This window comes from Arachis hypogaea, chromosome 9 (genome assembly GCF_003086295.3).
Source record: "Arachis hypogaea cultivar Tifrunner chromosome 9, arahy.Tifrunner.gnm2.J5K5, whole genome shotgun sequence".
Taxonomy (NCBI): Eukaryota; Viridiplantae; Streptophyta; class Magnoliopsida; order Fabales; family Fabaceae; genus Arachis; species Arachis hypogaea.
Window position 1 is genome coordinate 60853133 of NC_092044.1, and position 19971 is coordinate 60873103.

The 19971-nt window shown below is 39.4% G+C and overlaps 1 protein-coding gene and 1 non-coding gene across 2 annotated transcripts; one reads left to right on the forward strand and one right to left on the reverse strand.

The window, feature by feature from the left end:
* Positions 1 to 406: 406 nt before the first annotated feature.
* Positions 407 to 1193, forward strand: LOC140175125 (zinc finger BED domain-containing protein DAYSLEEPER-like). The gene is made up of 2 exons (XM_072202052.1): positions 407 to 986; positions 1126 to 1193. The coding sequence occupies exons 1-2, from the start codon at positions 407 to 409 to the stop codon at positions 1191 to 1193; spliced, it is 648 nt and encodes a 215-aa protein (XP_072058153.1).
* Positions 1194 to 16383: 15190 nt separating this feature from the next.
* LOC112714224 (small nucleolar RNA R71) lies at positions 16384 to 16491 on the reverse strand. Its single transcript, XR_003159177.1, has one exon. It is a non-coding gene; the product is annotated as a small nucleolar RNA R71 (small nucleolar RNA).
* Positions 16492 to 19971: the final 3480 nt, after the last annotated feature.

The following is a 19971-nucleotide window of genomic DNA, read 5'->3' on the forward strand; positions in this document are numbered from 1 at the left end:
AATCCAATATAAAGGCTTGCCTTGCATGGATGTTGAGACTAAGTGGAACTCTACTTATCGAATGTTAGAGGTAGCTTTGAAGCATCGCAAAGAATTTGAGTTGCTTGCTTTGAAAGATAATGCCTATATAGGAGAGATGAATGGAGGAAAAGGGAAAGATGTTCCTTCTGATTCAGACTGGGAGTATGCTGAGTCCATTGCACCATTTTTGCGAGTGTTCAGTGATGCCACTATACGTGTTTCTGGTACCTTATATGTTACCAATGATATGTATATGAAGGAAGTATTTGCAATTGGACGATTTATTCGTCATTCTTGTGATTCTGTTGATTTTAGTACTATGTCAATGGCAGAAAGGATGAGGGTTAAGTATGAGAAGTATTAGGGCAATCCTGATTCAGTGAATATGTTGTTATTGATTGCTATCGTACTTAATCCAATGCAAAAGATTGAGTATGTCAATTATTTCTTGGATTACTTCTTTGGAGAAGAAAAAGGAGGCAAATTGAAGTCAAAGTTGTCCAAGTGCATAAAGTTACTTTATCAGCAATACCAAAGTTTTGAGGAAGCAAGTGAAGCTGATACGCAAGATGTTCAAGCCAACAACATTAATACCGATCTTCATGGCATGGGCTTTTTTCTGCAAGCAACCGGTCGCAGAACAAATACAAGATCTGAACTTGATAGATATTTACAAGAAGAATGCGAGCCATACTCCCATAAGTTCGATATACTAAACTGGTGGAAGGTCAACTCAACCCGATTTCCAATTCTTGGAAATATGTCTCGTGAGGTATTGGCTATATCTGTTTCTATGGTAGCTTTAGAGTCTGCATTTAGTACTGGAGAAAGAGTCCTTGATCCATACCGCAGTTCCTTAACACCTAGAGTGGTAGAAGCCATAGTCTGCACAGGAAATTGGCTTAAGGAAGATCTTTTCTCTGCTTTAGATGATGATGGTGAAGTTCTTCAACAAGTTGATCAAGGTATAAAATTTGTTTCATATTTCTTCTCATTTTATTTTATTTTTGTTTTTGTTATCTTTCTATTTTAGAATTTAGGTATTAGTTACCAATCAAAAGTTGTTGAATATAGACTTGATAATTAATTTGATTTTCTTGGCAGATATATTTTCCTCTAATGATGGTGCTTGTTCTATGGCAGCATCAATTGATAATCTTGACGATAACTAGGTATGCTTAATATTCTCATTTGGTTTAATACTTTCATTCAAAGATTTGTTTTAAAATGACAAAGGTATATTTTTTTATTTGCAGATATATTTTCTTCAAAGATTGTGGTTGTTTGATGATTTTGTTGGCAACTTGGCATCTTTTGATATTCTGTTAGAGAGATATTTTGGTGGTATTCTTTTGATGTCTTGAGAATGATTAAATGTTATATAGATTAGCTATTGTCATTAGATTTATAAAGAACCAAATTCTAGTTGCAATGATCCTATACACTTTAAAATGACTATAGTATTAATTTTACTTTTAAAAAAATTATGGTTTAAAAATTAAATTTCTAAAAACTGGTTTTAAAAGTGGATTTTTTGTTAAAATATCTGGTTTAAAAATTGAATTTTTAAAAATTAGTTTTAAAATTGGATTTTTGGTTAAAGAAACTGGTTTTAAAACTGGATTTTCAAAAACTAGTTTTAAAACTGGATTTTTGGTTAAAAAATCTGGTTTCAAAACTGGATTTTATAAAAAAAACCGGATTTTAGATTTGGATTATAAAAAAAACTGGATTTAAAACCGGTTTGCAAGTAAAACCGGATTTAAAACCGGTTTGTAAATAAAACTGGATTTAAATTTTAAAACTGGTTTAGAATCGGTTTTTGTTTGAAAAACCGGTTTAGAACCAGTTTCGCTCTTCAATCCAGTTCTGGTTTGGATTTCTGAACCATAAAACTGGTTCTGAAGTGGACCCAGTTTGGATTTTTAAAAATCCAAACCATGCCCACCCTTACCTATAAGGACCTCTCCATACCAGCTTGTGTATGGAAAAGCCTGTCACTTGCCAGTGGAACTGGAACATAAGGCCTACTGGGCAACCAGATTCCTAAACCTTGATGCCAAGTTAGCTGGAGAAAAACGATTGCTTCATATAAATGAGCTAGAGGAATTCAGACTCAATACTTTCGAAAATGCAAAAATTTACAAAGAGAAAGCAAAAAGATGGCATGATAAGAAGCTGTCATCCAGAGTCTTTGAGCCAGGGCAGAAAGTTCTGCTGTTTAACTCTAGGCTCAGATTATTCTCTGAAAAGTTAAAATCCCGGTGGAGAGGACCATATGTGATTACAAGTGTGTCACCATATGGATATGTAGAGCTTCAGGATAATGACTCTAACAAAAAATTCATTGTTAATTGACAGAGAGTCAAACATTATCTTGAAAGCAATTTTGAGCAAGAATGCTCAAAACTGAGACTTGATTAAAGCTCAGTAATAGTCCAGCTAAAGACAATAAAGAAGTGCTTGCTAGGAGGTAACCCAGCTATTAACAAAGCTTATTTGTTAAATAATTGATAACTTTACAGGTTCATATTAATTTTCTTCAAGGTAAAGTATCAATTGCATGAGTTCACAAAGTTATAGAAGGATTAAGAGGATAAAACAGCAAAAATAAGCTCACTGGTGTGAAAATGCCAGTAGGAGCTGTTTTGGGTGTTAAACGCCCAAAAGAAGCGTCTACTGGGCGTTTAACGCCAGTAAAGATAGCCATCTGGGCGTTAAACGCCAGAAAGAAGCATCTTCTGGGCGTTTAACGCCAGATTTACAGTGTCCTGGGCGTTCAGAAAAATGCCAGTGATAAAGGAGTTTCTGGCGTTTAACGCCAGCTAGAAGCAACAGCTGGGCATTAAACGCCCAGACCAAGCACCAACTGGGTGTTAAACGCCCACAACATGCAGCAGTTGGGCGATTAACGCCAGGATTGTGGAAGGGTGGAAGTTTTTGTTCCCAACTTGATATTTTTTTCAAATTTTCATGTTCCCATCCATAATTTCTTGCATAAACATATTTCAAATCCTAATTTTTCAAGTCTTTCTTCAAAGATATCAAATGTATCTTAATTCTAAACATAAATCTTTTTTTTTAATCCTCTTCAACTTCTTTTCAAATATTTTTCACAACTCAATTATCTTTTTGAATTCTTCTCAAATCTTTTTAAACTCATCATATCTTCTTTTCAAAAATCAGATTTATCTTTTTCAAATATCTTTCATATCTTTTCAAATTTTAAATTGCATCTTTTTCCTATCATACTTATCTTTTACAAATCATATCTTCTATCATATCTTCTTCAAAATTTTTGAAAACCCACCCCCTCCCTTTAAATTCACGTTCGGCTCCCTCCTCTCCTCCACAATTCGAACTTGGCTCTCTATCCATCCCTCTCCTTTCCTTTCTTTTGCTTGAGGACAAGCAAGCCTCTAAGTTTGGTGTGTTTATCCGTGATTACTAAACCAATACCCACTAAGATCATGGCTCCTAAGGGAAAACAAACCACTCAAAGAGGCAAGAAAGAGAATATTCCAAAACCACTTTGGAATCAAGAAAAGTTCTTAACCAAAGAACATTCAGACAATTACTACAAAATAATGGGTCTAAGGTCAGTGATCCCAGAAGTTAAATTCGATCTGAAAGAAGATGAATATCCGGAGATCCAAGAGCAAATTCGAAACAGGAGCTGGGAAATGTTAGCTAATCCTAAAACAAAGGTGGGAAGAAACATGGTTCAAGAATTCTACTCTAATATATGGCAAACAAACAGGCAGAGAATAGCTAGAACCGCCTTCTATGACTATCAGACTTTGCTTAGAGGAAAGATTGTTCACCTCCACCCTGACAAAATCAGGAAGATCTTCTTTGTGTTTCTGGGCCAAAAACTGGGACAAAACGTGGCCCAAAATCGCCCACAGCATTTTCTGTTATTTTTGCAGATCGTGCATGTCACGCGTACGCGTTGGTCACGCGTGCGGGTCATTCGGCAATTTTCCTTGTTGTGCGTCAACGTCGTCCATGCATGCGCATTATTCGTGAAGACTCCAATTCGCGCGTTCGCGTCAGGCACGTGCACGCATCGCTGCGATTTTCTCCATTCCGCGCTAACGCATGAGCCACGCGCGCGTGTCGATGCTTGCTGGTCATCTCCTTAGTTTCTTGTGTTCCTTCCATTTTTTGCAAGCTTCCTCTCCATTCTCTAATCCATTCCTACCCTGTAAAGCCTGAAACACGTAACACACGGATCACGGCATCGAATGGTACAAAGGAGAATTGAAATATACAAATTAAAGATCTTTAGGAAGCAAGTTTCCAACCATAGAACAAACTTAGGAAGGGATTGTAATATCATGCAGTTTATATGAATAAGTGGGTAAAGACTTGATAAAACCACTCAATTAAACACAAGATAAACCATAAAATAGTGGTTTATCATTGCTCCAATCCATGCTGCATATGTGCTATATTCTTTCTCACTTGTGCTCTCTACTGCTCTATAAATTCTGGGCATTAGGCAAATGGCTTGATTTCTTGATTCAATGTTGGCATGTTATGGACTACATAGTCCAATTTTGCTTGGGTTTGCACATCATATTCCATTCTGTCATAATTCCTATGCTCTCCAATAGTGTGATATATATTCTTCAATTGGCAGAGATTTTGAGTGTACTCCCCATACTTGGCTTGCCTCATAAACAATCCTTCATGTGACTTTTGAAATTCTGTTGACTGTTCCTTTTGCCCTTCAAGAATTATTGTTTGAAATTCTTATTGTTGAACCATCATTTGTTGCTGCCAGTTCTCTTGTCGCTCCTCCATTTGGCGCTGCCAGTTCTCTCTTTCCTCTCTATCCTTCAGATACTGCTCCTGTTGCCTCAGGTACTATTCTTGCTGTTGCTCCTGTGCTTTCATGAATTGTTGAGATATTTCCTCAATTGTTCTTTGTATCTGGCTCAAATCTAGTGCACTAGAAGCTTGCTCTCCTTCCACTTGTGGTCTTCTTCTTCCACTTTGAGTTCTTCTTTCCTCTTGATCGTCATCTTCAGTAGCACCTTCCATGCTTTTCTTTGTGATTCCCCTTCCTCCTTATACCTTCTCTGTGTCTTCATCTTCAAAGAGCACCCCAGCCCTGTTCCACAACCTTAGAATAGTGCTTGGGTGTCCAAGCCTACTCGATTTGCTTGTGTCTTTAACCATCTCCTGAATACTGTCTACTATGAGTTGTGAGAGGTTGATTTCTCCTCCATGTAAGATGCAATCTGTCAAGAGGGCTTACTTGATTGTGACCTGTGAGGTGTTTCCAGTAGGGAGTATAGATCTCCTTACTATCTCATACCACCCCTTGGCCTCAGGTGTGAGATCTAGTCTTTTCAAGTGGCTTGGGGCTCCCTCTGAGTCCCTTTCCTAGTCTCTATCTTCTAAGCATAACCCATGTAATAGCTCATCAGGGTCATTCTCACCCTGCAATCTGGCCTAAAAGCTAAGCTCTCCATAGGTTATTGTCCTCAACTATAGGACCCTCATGACTGATGATGGACTAAAATCTACTTCAACACCTCTGACATAGCCATTATAAGGGAGGTTGTTCTTGCTTTTTTTTACAGCATTTGCATAAAATTCTCTTATCATGACTGCACTGATGTCAGTGAAAGGATCACACAGAAGTTCCCACCTCCTTTCCTTGGTAATTTGTCTCATAATGGGATACTCTCCCTCCCTTAGCTGAAAACCCATCTCTGGAATAAAATGCTTTGACTCCATGAACCTATGATAACTTGCTTCATGAAACTGAGATTTAAATTTTTTTTTTGTATAATAGTTTGAGGGTTCGGCCATGGTGCACGAAATTGTGATCATCAATGGCGCCATCAACATGGTACGCTCAATTGTAATCTCAACTCTTTATCACAACTTCGCACAACTAACCAGCAAGTGAACTGGGTCGTCCAAGTAATAAACCTTACGCGAGTAAGGGTCGATCCCATAGAGATTATTGGTATGAAGCAAGCTATGGTCACCTTGTAAATCTTAGTCAGGCAAACTCAAATGGTTATGGAGGATATATAAATAAAGCATAAAGATAAAGATAGAGATACTTATGCAATTCATTGGTGAGAATTTCAGATAAGCGTATGGAGATGCTTTGTCCCTTCCGTCTGTCTGCTTTCCTACTGTCTTCATCCAATCCTTCTTACTCCTTTCCATGGCAAGCTGTATGTAGGGTTTCACCGTTGTCAGTGGCTACCTCCCATCCTCTCAGTGAAAATGTTCTACGCACCCTGTCACGGCACGGCTAATCATCTGTCGGTTCTCAATCAGGTTGGAATAAAATCCATTGATTCTTTTGCGTCTGCACTAACGCCCAGCCTTCAGGAGTTTGAAGCTCGTCACAGTCATTCAATCATTGAATCCTACTCAGAATACCACAGACAAGGTTTAGACCTTCCGGATTCTCTTGAATGCCGCCATCAATTCTAGCTTATACCACGAAGATTCCGATCAAGGAATCCAAGAGATAAACATTCAAGCCTTGTTTGCTTGTAGAACAGAAGTGGTTGTCAGGCACTCGTTCATAAGTGAGAATGATGATGAGTGTCACATAATCATCACATTCATCATGTTCTTGGGTGCAAATGAATATCTTGGAACAAGAACAAGCCGAATTGAATAAAAGAACAATAGTAATTGCATTAATACTCGAGGTACAGCAGAGCTCCACACCTTAATCTATGGTGTGTAGAAACTCCACCGTTGAAAATACATAAGAACATGGTCTAGGCATGGCCGTGAGTCCAGCCCCCATGATCTAAGATAGCATAAGACTAAAGATAGCTACCAAGATGAAAATACAATAGTAAAAGGTCCTATTTATAGAGAACTAGTAGCCTAGGGTTTACAGAAATGAGTAAATTACATAAAAATCCACTTTCGGGCCCACTTGGTGTGTGCTTGGGCTGAGCATTGAAGCATTTTCGTGTAGAGACTTTTCTTGGAGTTAAACGCCAGCTTTTGTGCCAGTTTGGGCGTTTAACTCCCATTCTTGTGCCAGTTCCGGCGTTTAACGCCGGGCAGTTTTGAGCTGATTTGGAACGCCGGTTTTTTGCCATCAAAACTCGGACAAAGTATGAACTATTATATATTGCTAGAAAGCCCAGGATGTCTACTTTCCAACGCCGTTGAGAGCGCGCCAATTGGGCTTCTGTAGCTCCAGAAAATCTACTTCGAGTGCAGAGAGGTCAGAATCCAACAGCATCTGCAGTCCTTTTTAGTCTCTAAATCAGATTTTTGCTCAAGTCCCTCAATTTCAGCCAGAAAATTCCTAAAATCGCAGAAAAACACACAAACTCATAGTAAAGTCCAGAAAAGTGAATTTTAACTAAAAACTAATAAAAATATACTAAAAACTAACTAAAACATACTAAAAACATACTAAAAACAATGCCAAAAAGCGTATAAATTATCCGCTCATCAGGCCACCACTGGTTCCTTTTCCCTTCTTCTCTTAGAACTTGATGAAGCCATGAAATTGAAAGGAAAGGGAAAAAAACAAGGGTGAACTTTGGTTGAGGTGAGGTACGACTTTGTTTTAAGAGGAAAGGAAGATGATATGTTGTTGGATGAGGAGGCTGCTGAACGTATTTTTAGGATAGGAGAAGAGTGAAATAAAGGCCTAAAAGTGAAGAATTCTTGTATGAGGAGGGAGGGAATATATATGAGCTAAGAAGTGTCTCCACCTATTTATAGCCAAGGCATGAATCTTTGAACAAAACCACAAGTGCGGAAAGCTTTTCGGTTAGGCAAATGAAGGGTGAAGATTGAGCAAGACATTGTGGGAAGCTCATGGCATGAATGGCTTGCATGCATAGTTGAAGGTTGACAAGGATTACTCTCCTATTGGATGCATGTGGTTCGGCCTCCAAGGGTGCAAAGCATATAGATTTTGTTTCCCAAGAGAGCACGCTCTTCGAAGCACATGTGACCTTTTTTTTTGCATTATCTTGACCGTGCTTGCTCCCTTTCTTTGTCTCCTTCTCAATCTTCTTTGTCCTACACAATTAAATTAAAGAAATGGTGAGCATTGGAAGTGAATTCGGTTCGGTGGTGGTGATGAGTAATAAAGAAAGATAATTCTACATATTCCTTAATTAAATGACCAATCATGCTCCTTAGATTTTGAACAAAGATTTGGTGGACACCAAACTTCTTCTCTGCTAAGGTATCCATGTACAATGCAAATAATATCCATCACAATTGGTACATTCATCAAAAGGAACATTTTATTTTCTACCATAAACTCCTAAAATGAAACAATGTATGGTTCATCTATTCATAAATTTGATCCTCTGAGAAAAAATGGTTTTTATGAGATTAAATGTATATGCAGACACCAAACTTAATGTTTGGCTATATACTCCATCTAAATGAGTAAGCATATAGTCTAAGAAAGCTTGAAAAACTATTTTGGAGTGCCTTCAAGCATACCAAACTTAGAATTTTAGCATATGTTTCAAGACATTGCATGCAATTATTAAGTATACTCATGAGAACTCAAATTCAAGCTGGAAGAACCATTTATTGCAATTTAAAACAAGGTAAGAATATTAAATCATGGGTTGTCTCCCATGGAGCGCTCTTTTATTGTCACTAGCTTGACATTGGGCCCTTATTAAGGTGGTTGATGATTGTGATGTCTCAGTTTGTCTTCTCTCACATACTCCAGTGAGAGTATCATGTTGATAGTGTAGTAATCATCAAATTGTTGATTTGTTCCCAACTGCTGGTAAATCCGCTACACTTTATCTCCCTTTGATAATCTATCAGTTGGGATCTTTTTGTTCTTCCACCCTTTTGGAGCCTTTTTCTTGCTTTTCTTTCCCTTTTTTGGTAGTTCCTCTACTTTGACAGTGGGATGTATTTTGGGATCTTTCTTCTAAGTGGTTAACACCTTACTTCCTTCTTGTTTTCTCTCATCATTCCTTAGAGTCTCATTTTCCTTTTGTCCTGCTTTGCTGCCTGTCTCTTGTTCTGGAAGAGAATTAATGAGTGTCTTGTTGGTTTCTTCCTTCTACTGCAAGTCTTCTTTGTCAACCTCCATGCATTTTTCCTTTTCATCATTATGCTGTGCTTCTGGAAAGACATTCAGAGTAATGCTTTCATCATGTAACGTTAGGGTCAGCTCTCCTTGTTCAACATCTATGATGGCCCTTGCTGTGGCCAAGAAGGGTTATCCCAAGATAATAGAGTCACTCCTTTCTTCTCCTAGATCCAGGATCACAAAGTCCGCAGGGAATATGAATGTCCATACTTGGACTAGGAGATTTTCAATCACTCCTCTGGAGAATACCAATGAGTTGTCCACGAGCTCTAGTGACATTTGTGTGGGCTTTACCTCTTCTATGCATAGCCTTCTCATCATAGAATAGGGAATTAGGTTAATGCTTGCTCCTAGGTCACATAGTGCCTTATCAATGGTTAGGCTACCAATGGTACAAGGCAGGAAGAAGCTCCCAGGGTGATAAACCACTATTTTATGGTTTACAATGTGTTTAATTGTGTGGTTTTATCATGATCTTTACCCACTTATTCATATAATTAGCATGCCTTTATATTTCCTTTCTAAAATTATTACATGATTGAAAACTTACTTCTTAGAAACTTTTAACTAGGTATTTTAATTCTCCTTTATTCCATTCGATGCCGTGCTCTATGTGTTAAGTGTTTCAGGCTTTATAGGGCATGAATGAGAGGAAGATTGGAAAGGAAGCTTGCAAAAATGAAAGGAATACAAGAAATTGAGGAGATGACCAGCGAGAAGTGACGCGGCCGCATGACTCACGATACCGCGCGAAAGAGAGGAAATCGCAGTGACGCGGCCGCATGGCTCACGCGACCGCGTGGATTGGAAAAGCATAAGCGACGCGGAGGCATGGACGACGCACCCGCGTGGAAAAGCGAAACACCGAATGATGCATCCGCATGAATGACGCAACCGCTTGACGTGAGCGATCTGCAAAATCTCGAAAGTCGCTGGCAGTGTTTCTGGGCCGGATTTCAACCCAGTTTTTGGCCCAAAAACACAGACTAGAGCCAGGGAACACGCAGAAACAGGAAACAACATTGATTCCACACAATTTTTAGTTTTAGATCTGAAATTGCTCCTCCCCTAGGTTTTACTCACTTGAACATTCATAGTTAGGATTTTGAAGATTTTGGCTTTAGCTTTTGAGAAGAGTCTACCTCCGATACTAGTCATTATATTCTGCCAATCACTTTTCATTTATTATTCCATATTCTTAATTCTCCTAGAGTTGACATTGGATTATTTTTACAAGTCATTAATATAGACTATTTTTATTTTCAATTAATTCTTTTCATTATTATTTATCATGTCTTCTTTTATTTTCCCCATTAATCCTGTGATGTTTGTAATTATGATGAGTGAGTAGTTCCATAACTTGATTGGGAGATGATTGAAAGGAAACCTTGAGTTGAATTACTCAAGAGAGAAATTATAATTGGAATTATTGTTGGATTAACCTCTAATAATTGACACTAGTCCTCCCCAAGGGAGAGGATTAGGACTTGTGATTAGAAACAGCTTTTCAACTTGCTTGACTTTCCTTTACCTAGTAAGGGATAACTAAGCAGAGCAACTTCCAATTATTAATTAATCTTGAGAGTACTTCAACAAGAATAGGGTTTCCAACTAATTTACTTCCAGTCAAGGCTTTTATTTAAGATTAATTAAATTCCCTAATTTAATTTCCTGTTATCAACTCAACCATTTTTTGAAAACATCTGATTGATAAAATAGCACATTTATTTGCAACTCGTTGGGAGACGACCTGGGATTCATACTCCCGGTATTTTAATTTCAATATTGTGAAAACCCTTTTAAATTGATAAGTGGATTTTCGGCTGGTTAAGGACTGTACTTGCAACGTATTTTTATTAATAAATTCTTAACTCGCCAATTTCCACTACGTCAATTTTTGGTGCCGTTGTCAGGGAGTTGCAACAGTGTGCTAATTTATTGATTGGCTTTTATTTAATTGTAAATTTTTCTTTTTATTTTGTCACTATGAGCTATACGTTTCTTTCGTTAAATGACGCGTTCACTTCCTGATCCAAGCTTGCCAGCATTTAACCCTGAGATTGAAAGAACTCTTTCACGTATAAGGGAAGCTCAGCGTCGAAAAGTCCTCTCTGAGGACGAACCTGAAACGTTATTTAAGGAAGAAGCAAGCTCCCTCTCTACTGATCTAGTTGTTTTACGTGTAGGTGACATGGCAGCACCCAAGAGAGTCACTATCCAGGAGGAAGGAGCCCCTGATTTTACACTCCAACCATTCCAGGCACACCACCCAGCAGTGGCTGTGGATTTCGAAATAAAGTCTTCACTACTCAACTTGATGCCCAAGTTTCATGTCTTACCTGCTCACGAGCCTATCAAGCACCTTAGGGATTTTCAGACTGCCTGTTCACTGTTAAGCGTGATGGCACTGATGAAATCTCCATTCTGTTGAAAGCCTTCCCATTTTCTCTTGAGGGAAAGGCAAGAGAGTGGTACTACACTCAACCCTGAATAACTGTTTCCAACTGGGATACACTTAGAAGAGAATTTCTGGAGAAATTCTTTCCAGCTGAAGTTGCCGATAAACTGAGGAAAGATATGTCCATGATCGTTCAGGATGAATCTGAAACTCTCTATGAATACTTGGAACGCTTCAATAATCTTCTAGAAGCATGTCCCCACCATATGATTGACAAGATAGTGTTGCTCGGCTACTTTACATAGGGCATGAAATCTCAAGATAGGACCACATTGGAAGGTGCTAGCAATGGGTCTATGAAAAAGTACAAGACTACGGAAGAAGCATGGCAATTGATCAGCGACTTAGCTGAATCTACTAGGAATCACAGGTAGAAACAAAGTCGGTCAAGAGCTATTGCAGAGGTATCCACTAGCAAAGAGACTACTGCTATAGCTCAGGGCTTATGTGAAATGACTAACTTGCTGAAGCAGATGCAGCTAAATCAATAACAACCACAGCAAGTTCAGCCTTCTCTACCACAGCACAACCAGCAGTTGGTTCCACAAAGGGTATGTGGAATCTATGCAGATTACAGTCACTACACTGATGAGTGTCCACAACTTCAACCGGAGGACCACACCGTAGCAGCCACTCATAACTTCTATGACGGCCCCAATCACGGGTACAATCAAGGTGGCAGCTATAACCAAGGATGGCAATATAACTCTAACCAATGCTGGAGAGATAATTCTAACTAGGGTTGGAGGGACAATCATAACAGAGGAGGCAGAGATAACAATGAAAATCAGAGGTGGAATAACAATAACAACTTCAGGCAGCAGAATCAGAATCAGGCCTACAGAGCACCTCATCTAAGACAGCCTCAAGTATCTCAGCAGCCCTCTCAGATCACTTATCCCTCTTCATCTCCTAATACTACAATCTATTGATCGGAGACAACAGGCCATGGAAAACAACTTTACTGCTACTCTGAATGGTCTGACTTCTACTTTGCAAGCCCTTGTTTCACAGATTGGATCAATGAACAACTCCAACAACCAGTCCTCAAGTTATGGTGGACTCCCCTCTCAACCATTACCCAATCCAAAGGGTGGCATTAATGCCATCACCCTAAGGTCTGGAACCACATTGCAAGAGAGGAATTAGGAAGGGCCAAACTTACCTGAACACGCCTCAGCTAAAGAGGTAGTGGAAATAGAAGATGTTGAGGAAGAAAAGGGTATACAGGACATGACCGAGGAAGAAGATGCTAGATCACAGGAAGAAGCACCAAAGGGCGTAGACACTGTAGAAAACGCCAGTCCTATTCCATTTCCGTAACTTGCAAGGAAGCCCAGAAAGCAGTTGGAACCTGATCCCAAAATGGTAGAAATATTCAAAAAGGTTGAGGTAACTATTCCCCTTTTTGATGTTATTCAACAGGTACCTAAATACGCAAAGTTTCTAAAGGATTTATGCATACATAAAGACAAGATTAATGAATTAGAAACTATTCCCTTAGGTAGTTCTATATCTGCTTTAATGGGAAATATACCTGAAAAATGTAGTGACCCAGGTCCATGCATGGTTAACTGTACCATTAGAGGTATGATATTTTCTGACTGCATGTGTGATTTAGGAGCATGTGTTAGTATAATGCCTTTATCTGTATATGATGTTTTAAGGCTCCCTCCCTTAAAAAGGTCGGCAGCTCGTTTTGTGTTAGCAGATAAAAGTATTATTACAGTGGCTGGAGTTGCTGAAGATGTATTAGTGGGTATTAAATGTCTCACTTTCCCCATTGATTTTTACATCCTGGAGATGCCCCAACATGACTCAGAGAAACCATCATCAATCCTACTCAAAAGACCTTTCTTGAAGACCTCAAAGTTCAAATTAGATGCTTTTGCAGGAACATACTCTTTTGAAATAGATGGCCATGTGGTATGCTTCAATCTGAATGGAGTCATAAAGCATCCTCTAGATCATTCTATCTTCCAATGTGACATCATAGATGAGACCATAGCTGAAGTTCACCAGGAGGAGTTTGAAAAGAAGTACGTAGGACAAGCTCCGAGTGTGGGAAATTTTGAGGACAATCAAAGTACTCTGCCACTGCCACCAGCTCCAAACAATCCAGAGCCTGACCATGAACAGAAGTTAGAATTGAAACCCCTCCCTCCACACCTCAAATATGCTTACCTCGAGGACAAGCAAAAGTTTCCAGTTATCATTGCATGGGACCTCACCTCTTAACAGGAAGAGCAGTTACTTAGTGTGCTAAGGAGTGATGCCAGGGCATCTAGGCCAGTTTCATTGACCTTTTCTTTACTGTTTTAGGGTAGTTTCATGCATTTTCTTAGTGAATAAGGTAAGTTTTGGATGAAATTACACTCACACCTTGATTCAAGAAACTTTTGTGAACTTTGCATAATTTCATGAGTATTTTGCTAGAATTGCATGATAAATTGATGATGCATAATCTCATGACTTTGGCTAGAGCTTTGATGCACTTTAATTGCTTGTTTTCAAGGCAAAGGAAGCAAGGAAGAACCACGTGTATTCACGTTAGCATAGTTAACGTGAGCACTAATGTGGAATGGTAAATCTTAATAACGCCTGCGAAGCCATCCAAAGCTCACGTTACTTGCCACGTTAACTAAGTTAACGTGGTAGTTAACGTAGAAGAAAAAGGAACTCCAACGTTAATGGTAAAAGTGAACACCACTAACGTTGGAGAACTTGGCAACGATCCACGTTAAGAGTCACGTTAACTTAGTTAACGTGAACTCTAACGTGGAAGAGGAAACAAAAGCCAACGTTAGTGACACTCACTTTTGTCACTAACGTTGGACCATCTAGCATTGCCTACGTTAACTTTCACGTTAAGACTATTAACGTGAAAGTTAACATGGAGTTGAGATCAAAGAGCCAACGTTAGTGACACTCACTTTTGTCACTAACGTTGGAAGGTGGCATCACTACTACGTTAAGAGCCACGTTAACTTAGTTAACGTGAGTTCCAACGTGGAGAATGTGGCATTTGGAGCGTTAGTGACAAAGGTGAGTGTCACTAACGCTCTCGAAGGTGGATCATACCTACGTTAAGAGTCACGTTAGCTATACTAACGTGGACTCTAACGTAGGAACATAGGGGCACTAAGCAACGTTAATGGGAAAAGTGATTCCCATTAACGTTTGCGAAGGGGTATAAGCCAACGTTATTGGGAAAAGTGAGTCCCAATAACGTTAGCCAAGTTTTGAGAAAGCCACGTAGTGGTCACCTTAAGACCACTAACGTTGGATTTAACGTGGATATGAGGTTAGAATGTTAGTGGAAAAAGTGAATGCCACTAACGTTCTCGAAACCACAATGGCAATCAACGTCAAATCTTACTAAATACCCAAGGCCTAATTCATATTTCTCTGCAAGTTGGGCCCACTAAAGATGAAAACTGCTTCAACTCAAGATCCAAAGCCCACATCCAAGACTTGAAGAACTCACTAGAAGATCAAGAGGAGTAGTATATATAGGAGTAGTTTTGAACTATAGAGAAGCTTGGCACTTTTGGGAACTACTCTCTATAGGTTTACTTTTCTGCACTTTTAGCATGGATTCTTCTTTTCTGCCATTTTTCATTTCTAGAGCTATGAACAACTAAACCACTTTCATTGGGTTAGGGAGCTCTGTTGTAATTTGATGGATCAATTATAGTTTTCATTCTTCTTCTTCTTTCTTATCTCTTGATCTTACTAGAAAGCTTTCGATCTTAATTCAATTGGTTAGTTGTCTTGGAAAAGAAACTCTCCATAATTGGATCTCCTTTGAGCCTTGAAAAAGGGATGAGGAGATCATGCTAGAAATGCTTTCTCATGTTGGGCCAAATTGGGGTTTGGGCGGATATAGTGACATGTAATCCTCCCAACACTTTGATTTGGAAATACATGTAGTATAATCAGTGACCACACTTCATCTCTTCCCATGAGCAATTAAATCAAGGAATTGGGTAATTGTTCAAGCTTAGAGAGATTGGATTGCCAAGGAATTGGGATCCAATCACTTAAGATTGCCAAGGAGATCAATGAATGCATTGATTAAGGAAGAGATGAGAATAAACTTGATCCGGAGAATGCAACATCTCCTGAACCCAATGATTTCCCCATTTCTGATCTTACCCATTTTCTTTACTTTCTGCCATTTAATTTCATGCTCATTACCCCGAATCCCCATTTAAGATTCTGCACTTTAATTTCTGTTATTTACTTTCCAGTCATTTAAATTTTTGCATCTCAATCTAAATTTTGTTTAGCTCAACTAGCATATTCTTCTAGCTAAAATTGCTTGACCAATCAATCCTTGTGGGATTCGACCTCACTGTATTGTGAGTTTTACTTGACGACAATTCGGTATACTTGACAAAGGGAAATTTGTTGAGAGACAAGTTTTCATGCATCAAGTTTATGGCGCCGTTGCCGGGGATTGATTTTGAATCAACAATGATTAAGTTTGAAGATCACTTGATTGAGCATTTTTTTATTTAGTTTATTCAGTTAATTTCTTTTAGTTTATTTTAATTTCTTCCTCACCTCCTACACCCTCTTTTAACTTCTTGCTCAAGAAGATCCTAATCAACATTTGACCACCTTCCTGAGGATTTGTGACACAGTGAAGTCCAATGGAGTCCACCCAGATGTCTATAGGTTGCTCTTGTTCCCTTTTTCACTCAGGGACAAGGCATCCAACTGGCTTGAATCATTCCCAAAGGAGAGCTTAACTAATTGGGAAGAAGTGGCGAACAAGTTTATGGCAAGATTTTACCCTCCTCAAAGGATCAATAGGCTAAGAACTGAGGTGCAAACTTTTAGACAACAAGATGGTGAGACACTTTATGAAGCATGGGAGAGATTCAAAGACCTAACAAGGAGATGCCCACCAGAGATGTTTAATGAGTGGGTCCAACTTCACATCTTCTATGAAGGTCTTTCATATGAGTCAAAGAAGGCTATGAATCATTCATCAGGAGGCTCTCTAAACAAGAAGAAAACCATTGAAGAAGCCATATATGTCATTGAAACAGTTGCTGAAAATGACTACTTCTATGCCTCCGAAAGAAGTAACACCAGAGGAGTAATGGAGCTGAACCACATGGATGCATTGTTAGCTCAAAACAAGATATTACCAACTCCAACAACAATGCTACTCATCAAAACACCTCACCGGATATTACCAACATCCATCTAACCCACCTTCTCAACCACCTAATATCAACCCACCATCATCAACAGATGATAGGCTCTCAAAGATTGAAGCTCTACTTGAAAACTTATGCAGAGAAGTCCAAGACAACAAAGTGTTTAAGGAAGAAGTGCGAGCCAATATCAAGGAAAGCCAGGAGGAAGGAAGCTAGACAACTCAACTTACATCCAAGGAAGGGTTAAAGAAGAAGGAGGTGTTGAACCCATATGCACCTTTTCCCCACAAGCTTAAAGGTGGTGTAGCAGGGAGAATGTACTCAAGGTTCCTTGATATGTTTGCATCTCTTGATGTAAATATACCATTTATTAAAGCTCTCCAGCAAATGCCTTTCTACATCAAGTATATAAAGGAGCTACTAGCCAGAAAAAGTCCATTGAAAGGTGGACAAACAATAAAAATGAACAGGGATTGCAGTGCTCTCATTCAACCAAGGCCACCCACAAAGAAGGAGGATCCAGGGAGTTTCAACATTCCTTGTGCCATAGGAGAAACAATGATTGACAAAGGGCTTTGTGACTTGGGAGCAAGCATCAACTTAATGCCTCTCTCCCTCATGAAGAAGCTCCAAATCAATGAACTAACTCCTACTGATGTAATTATCAGGTTGGCTGACAAAACTAAAAAACAAGCAATAGAAGTGGTTGAAAATGCGCTGGTTAAGGTTGGGAGCTACTATCTTCCCACAGATTTTGTTGTTTTGAAAATGGATGAGAATCCTATTTATCCCATCATTCTGGGAAGACCATTCCTAGCCACAGCCAGAGCACTCATAGATGTAGAGCGGGGAGAGCTAGTGCTGAGAATACATGATGAGCAGCTCACTTTCAATGTTTTCAACCTCTCATAAGAATCAAGTCAAGAAAACAAAGAATTAAGAGAAGAGCAGAATGAAGCACTGATGCAAGAAACAAACAAGGAAGCACAAACAACACAATTGAAAACCACATTGGATGGGAAGTCACATATTCAGGAAGAACCTCATTCAAAGGTAATCCAAAGGGAACCAGAACCACTAGATTCATGCAGAGGAAACAACAAGGATCCCTTAAGGAAAGGAGCTATAGAGAACAAGCAAGCATGAAGAGATACAAAGAAGAAAGTCCCAAGGAGATCGAGAAATAAGAAAATTGCTACAGAAAATTTTTCGCCAGGTGATGAAGTGATCTCTACATACTTTCCATCTATACCACCTCATCTCCCCACTATTCTATCTCAGCTGCCTCCTGTGTACACTATCAACAAAATCTTATCTTTGGAGTATATGGAGCTTACCAACAAAGCCAATGGACATAGGTTCACTCCAAGAGGAGAGGATTTCAAGCACCACCAACCACCCTGACAAGGGTCAACCGTCAAGCTAATGACGTTAAAGAAGCGCTTCATGGGAGGCAACCCATGTTCTATACCTCCTTTCTTAAATCTCTAATAATAGTAATAAGGCAACTTCCATGGAATTTCAATTCAATTTTGACAACTAATATAAAGCTCCTCTACATGCAATGTATAGTACATGATAAGTTTGGTGTTCAAAACACATCAAGTGAGGTTTGAACACACCCTACGAGGAAGATTTATTCCCCAAACTTGTTGCACCATGTGATAACAAACAAGTTTGGTGTACCAACGTGCATGCATGGAAAGCTTAATAGTTGATTGATTTGCATTCATGGAAAGCATTTAGTCATGTAAAAACAAAAGAAAAAGAAATATTTTGTTAGGTCACACTTTTTCCCACCAAAAATTTCAAATAACCCATGGCATTTTCTTTTCGTATATAGGGAATCAAAAAGGACATTGATGGTACTTGATAGGACAATTGAGGAAGGGAGATTCGGCCACTACACCAAAGGAATTTCACACTTGCCTTCATGGGGAATGTCCTTGGAAGTGTTGCCAAGCAACATTGGGAGTGGACAATCTTGAGGACCGAACCAAGACCCCCATAAAGGAGGTGATCCTTATGCTCATTCAATCCTAAAACCGCAACTGTCCACTATCAAACAAAATCATCAATCCACACCCTTCAATCAATTGCCATCTTCTTATATAAACCCCTTCACACAACCTCTCCACACACACTTATACTCACCATCCCCATTCCCTCCTTTCGGTCATACACACATCACCCTTCGCTAAGGCTTCACATACACCCTCATAGCCATCTTGAGAATAACCAACACATCAACAATCTTGCATGGCATCATCAAGCTCCAAGAGACAAAAAGGAAAGGCACCCATAGAACATCCTCCTTTTGATGAAGGGCAATTTAGAACCTTTTATCATGCACTCCAGTATGGGTGGATGACTGAGAAAGAAATCATTTATGAACTAGGCTTTCAAGTCACAAAAGCCGAGTGTCCAGAAATCACAAGGAAGGTGGAACAACGTCGATGGGAGCTCCTCACCAATCCAATCACAAGGGTGAATGCAACTCTAGTAAGAGAGTTCTATGCAAATGCAGTTAGGCAAGACAAGGCAGATGACTCATACACAAGCTTTGTGAGAGGAGTCATGGTGGATTTTAGTCCCATGACTATCATGAGAGTGTTGAAATTGAGAAGCATACCCTTTGAAGAGGAGAGCTATCACTCGAGAATGGACAAAAACCCCAATTATGACCAGATTATACAGGATATATGTGTGCAAGGAGCAGATTGGGAAAGAGGTCCCAAGAGGAAGCCCAAATTTATAAAAAGAGGAGATATCCTCCCTGAGGCTAAAGGTTGGTTCGAAATTGTAAGGAGATCCATCCTCCCAGCCAGAAACAACTCAGAGGTAAACCTCAAGAGAGCAACGATGGTGCAATGTCTAATGAAGGGAGGAGAGATCAAGGCTCATGAACTCATAGCCCAAGGCATTCGGAAGCTTGCTGAGAAGAGCAATTCTGGAGAAAAGTTGGGTTATCCCAGCACTATCTTTCGCCTTTGCAAACTGGCCAGGGTTATATTTGAGGATGAAAACCCTGAGTGGATAAAGGTTGGTCTTCCAATCACTTATCGTTGGATGCATGCTGCTGCAACTCCACTACCCCCACGAAGGGTACGAAAGAGGCCAGCTCATCAAGTCAAAGAAGAACAACATCCACAAGAGCAAACTTCAGCTACCTTAAGCATGCACCAATTGCAAAAGGCTATTGATACCTTATCTAGGCAATGCATGGAAAATCA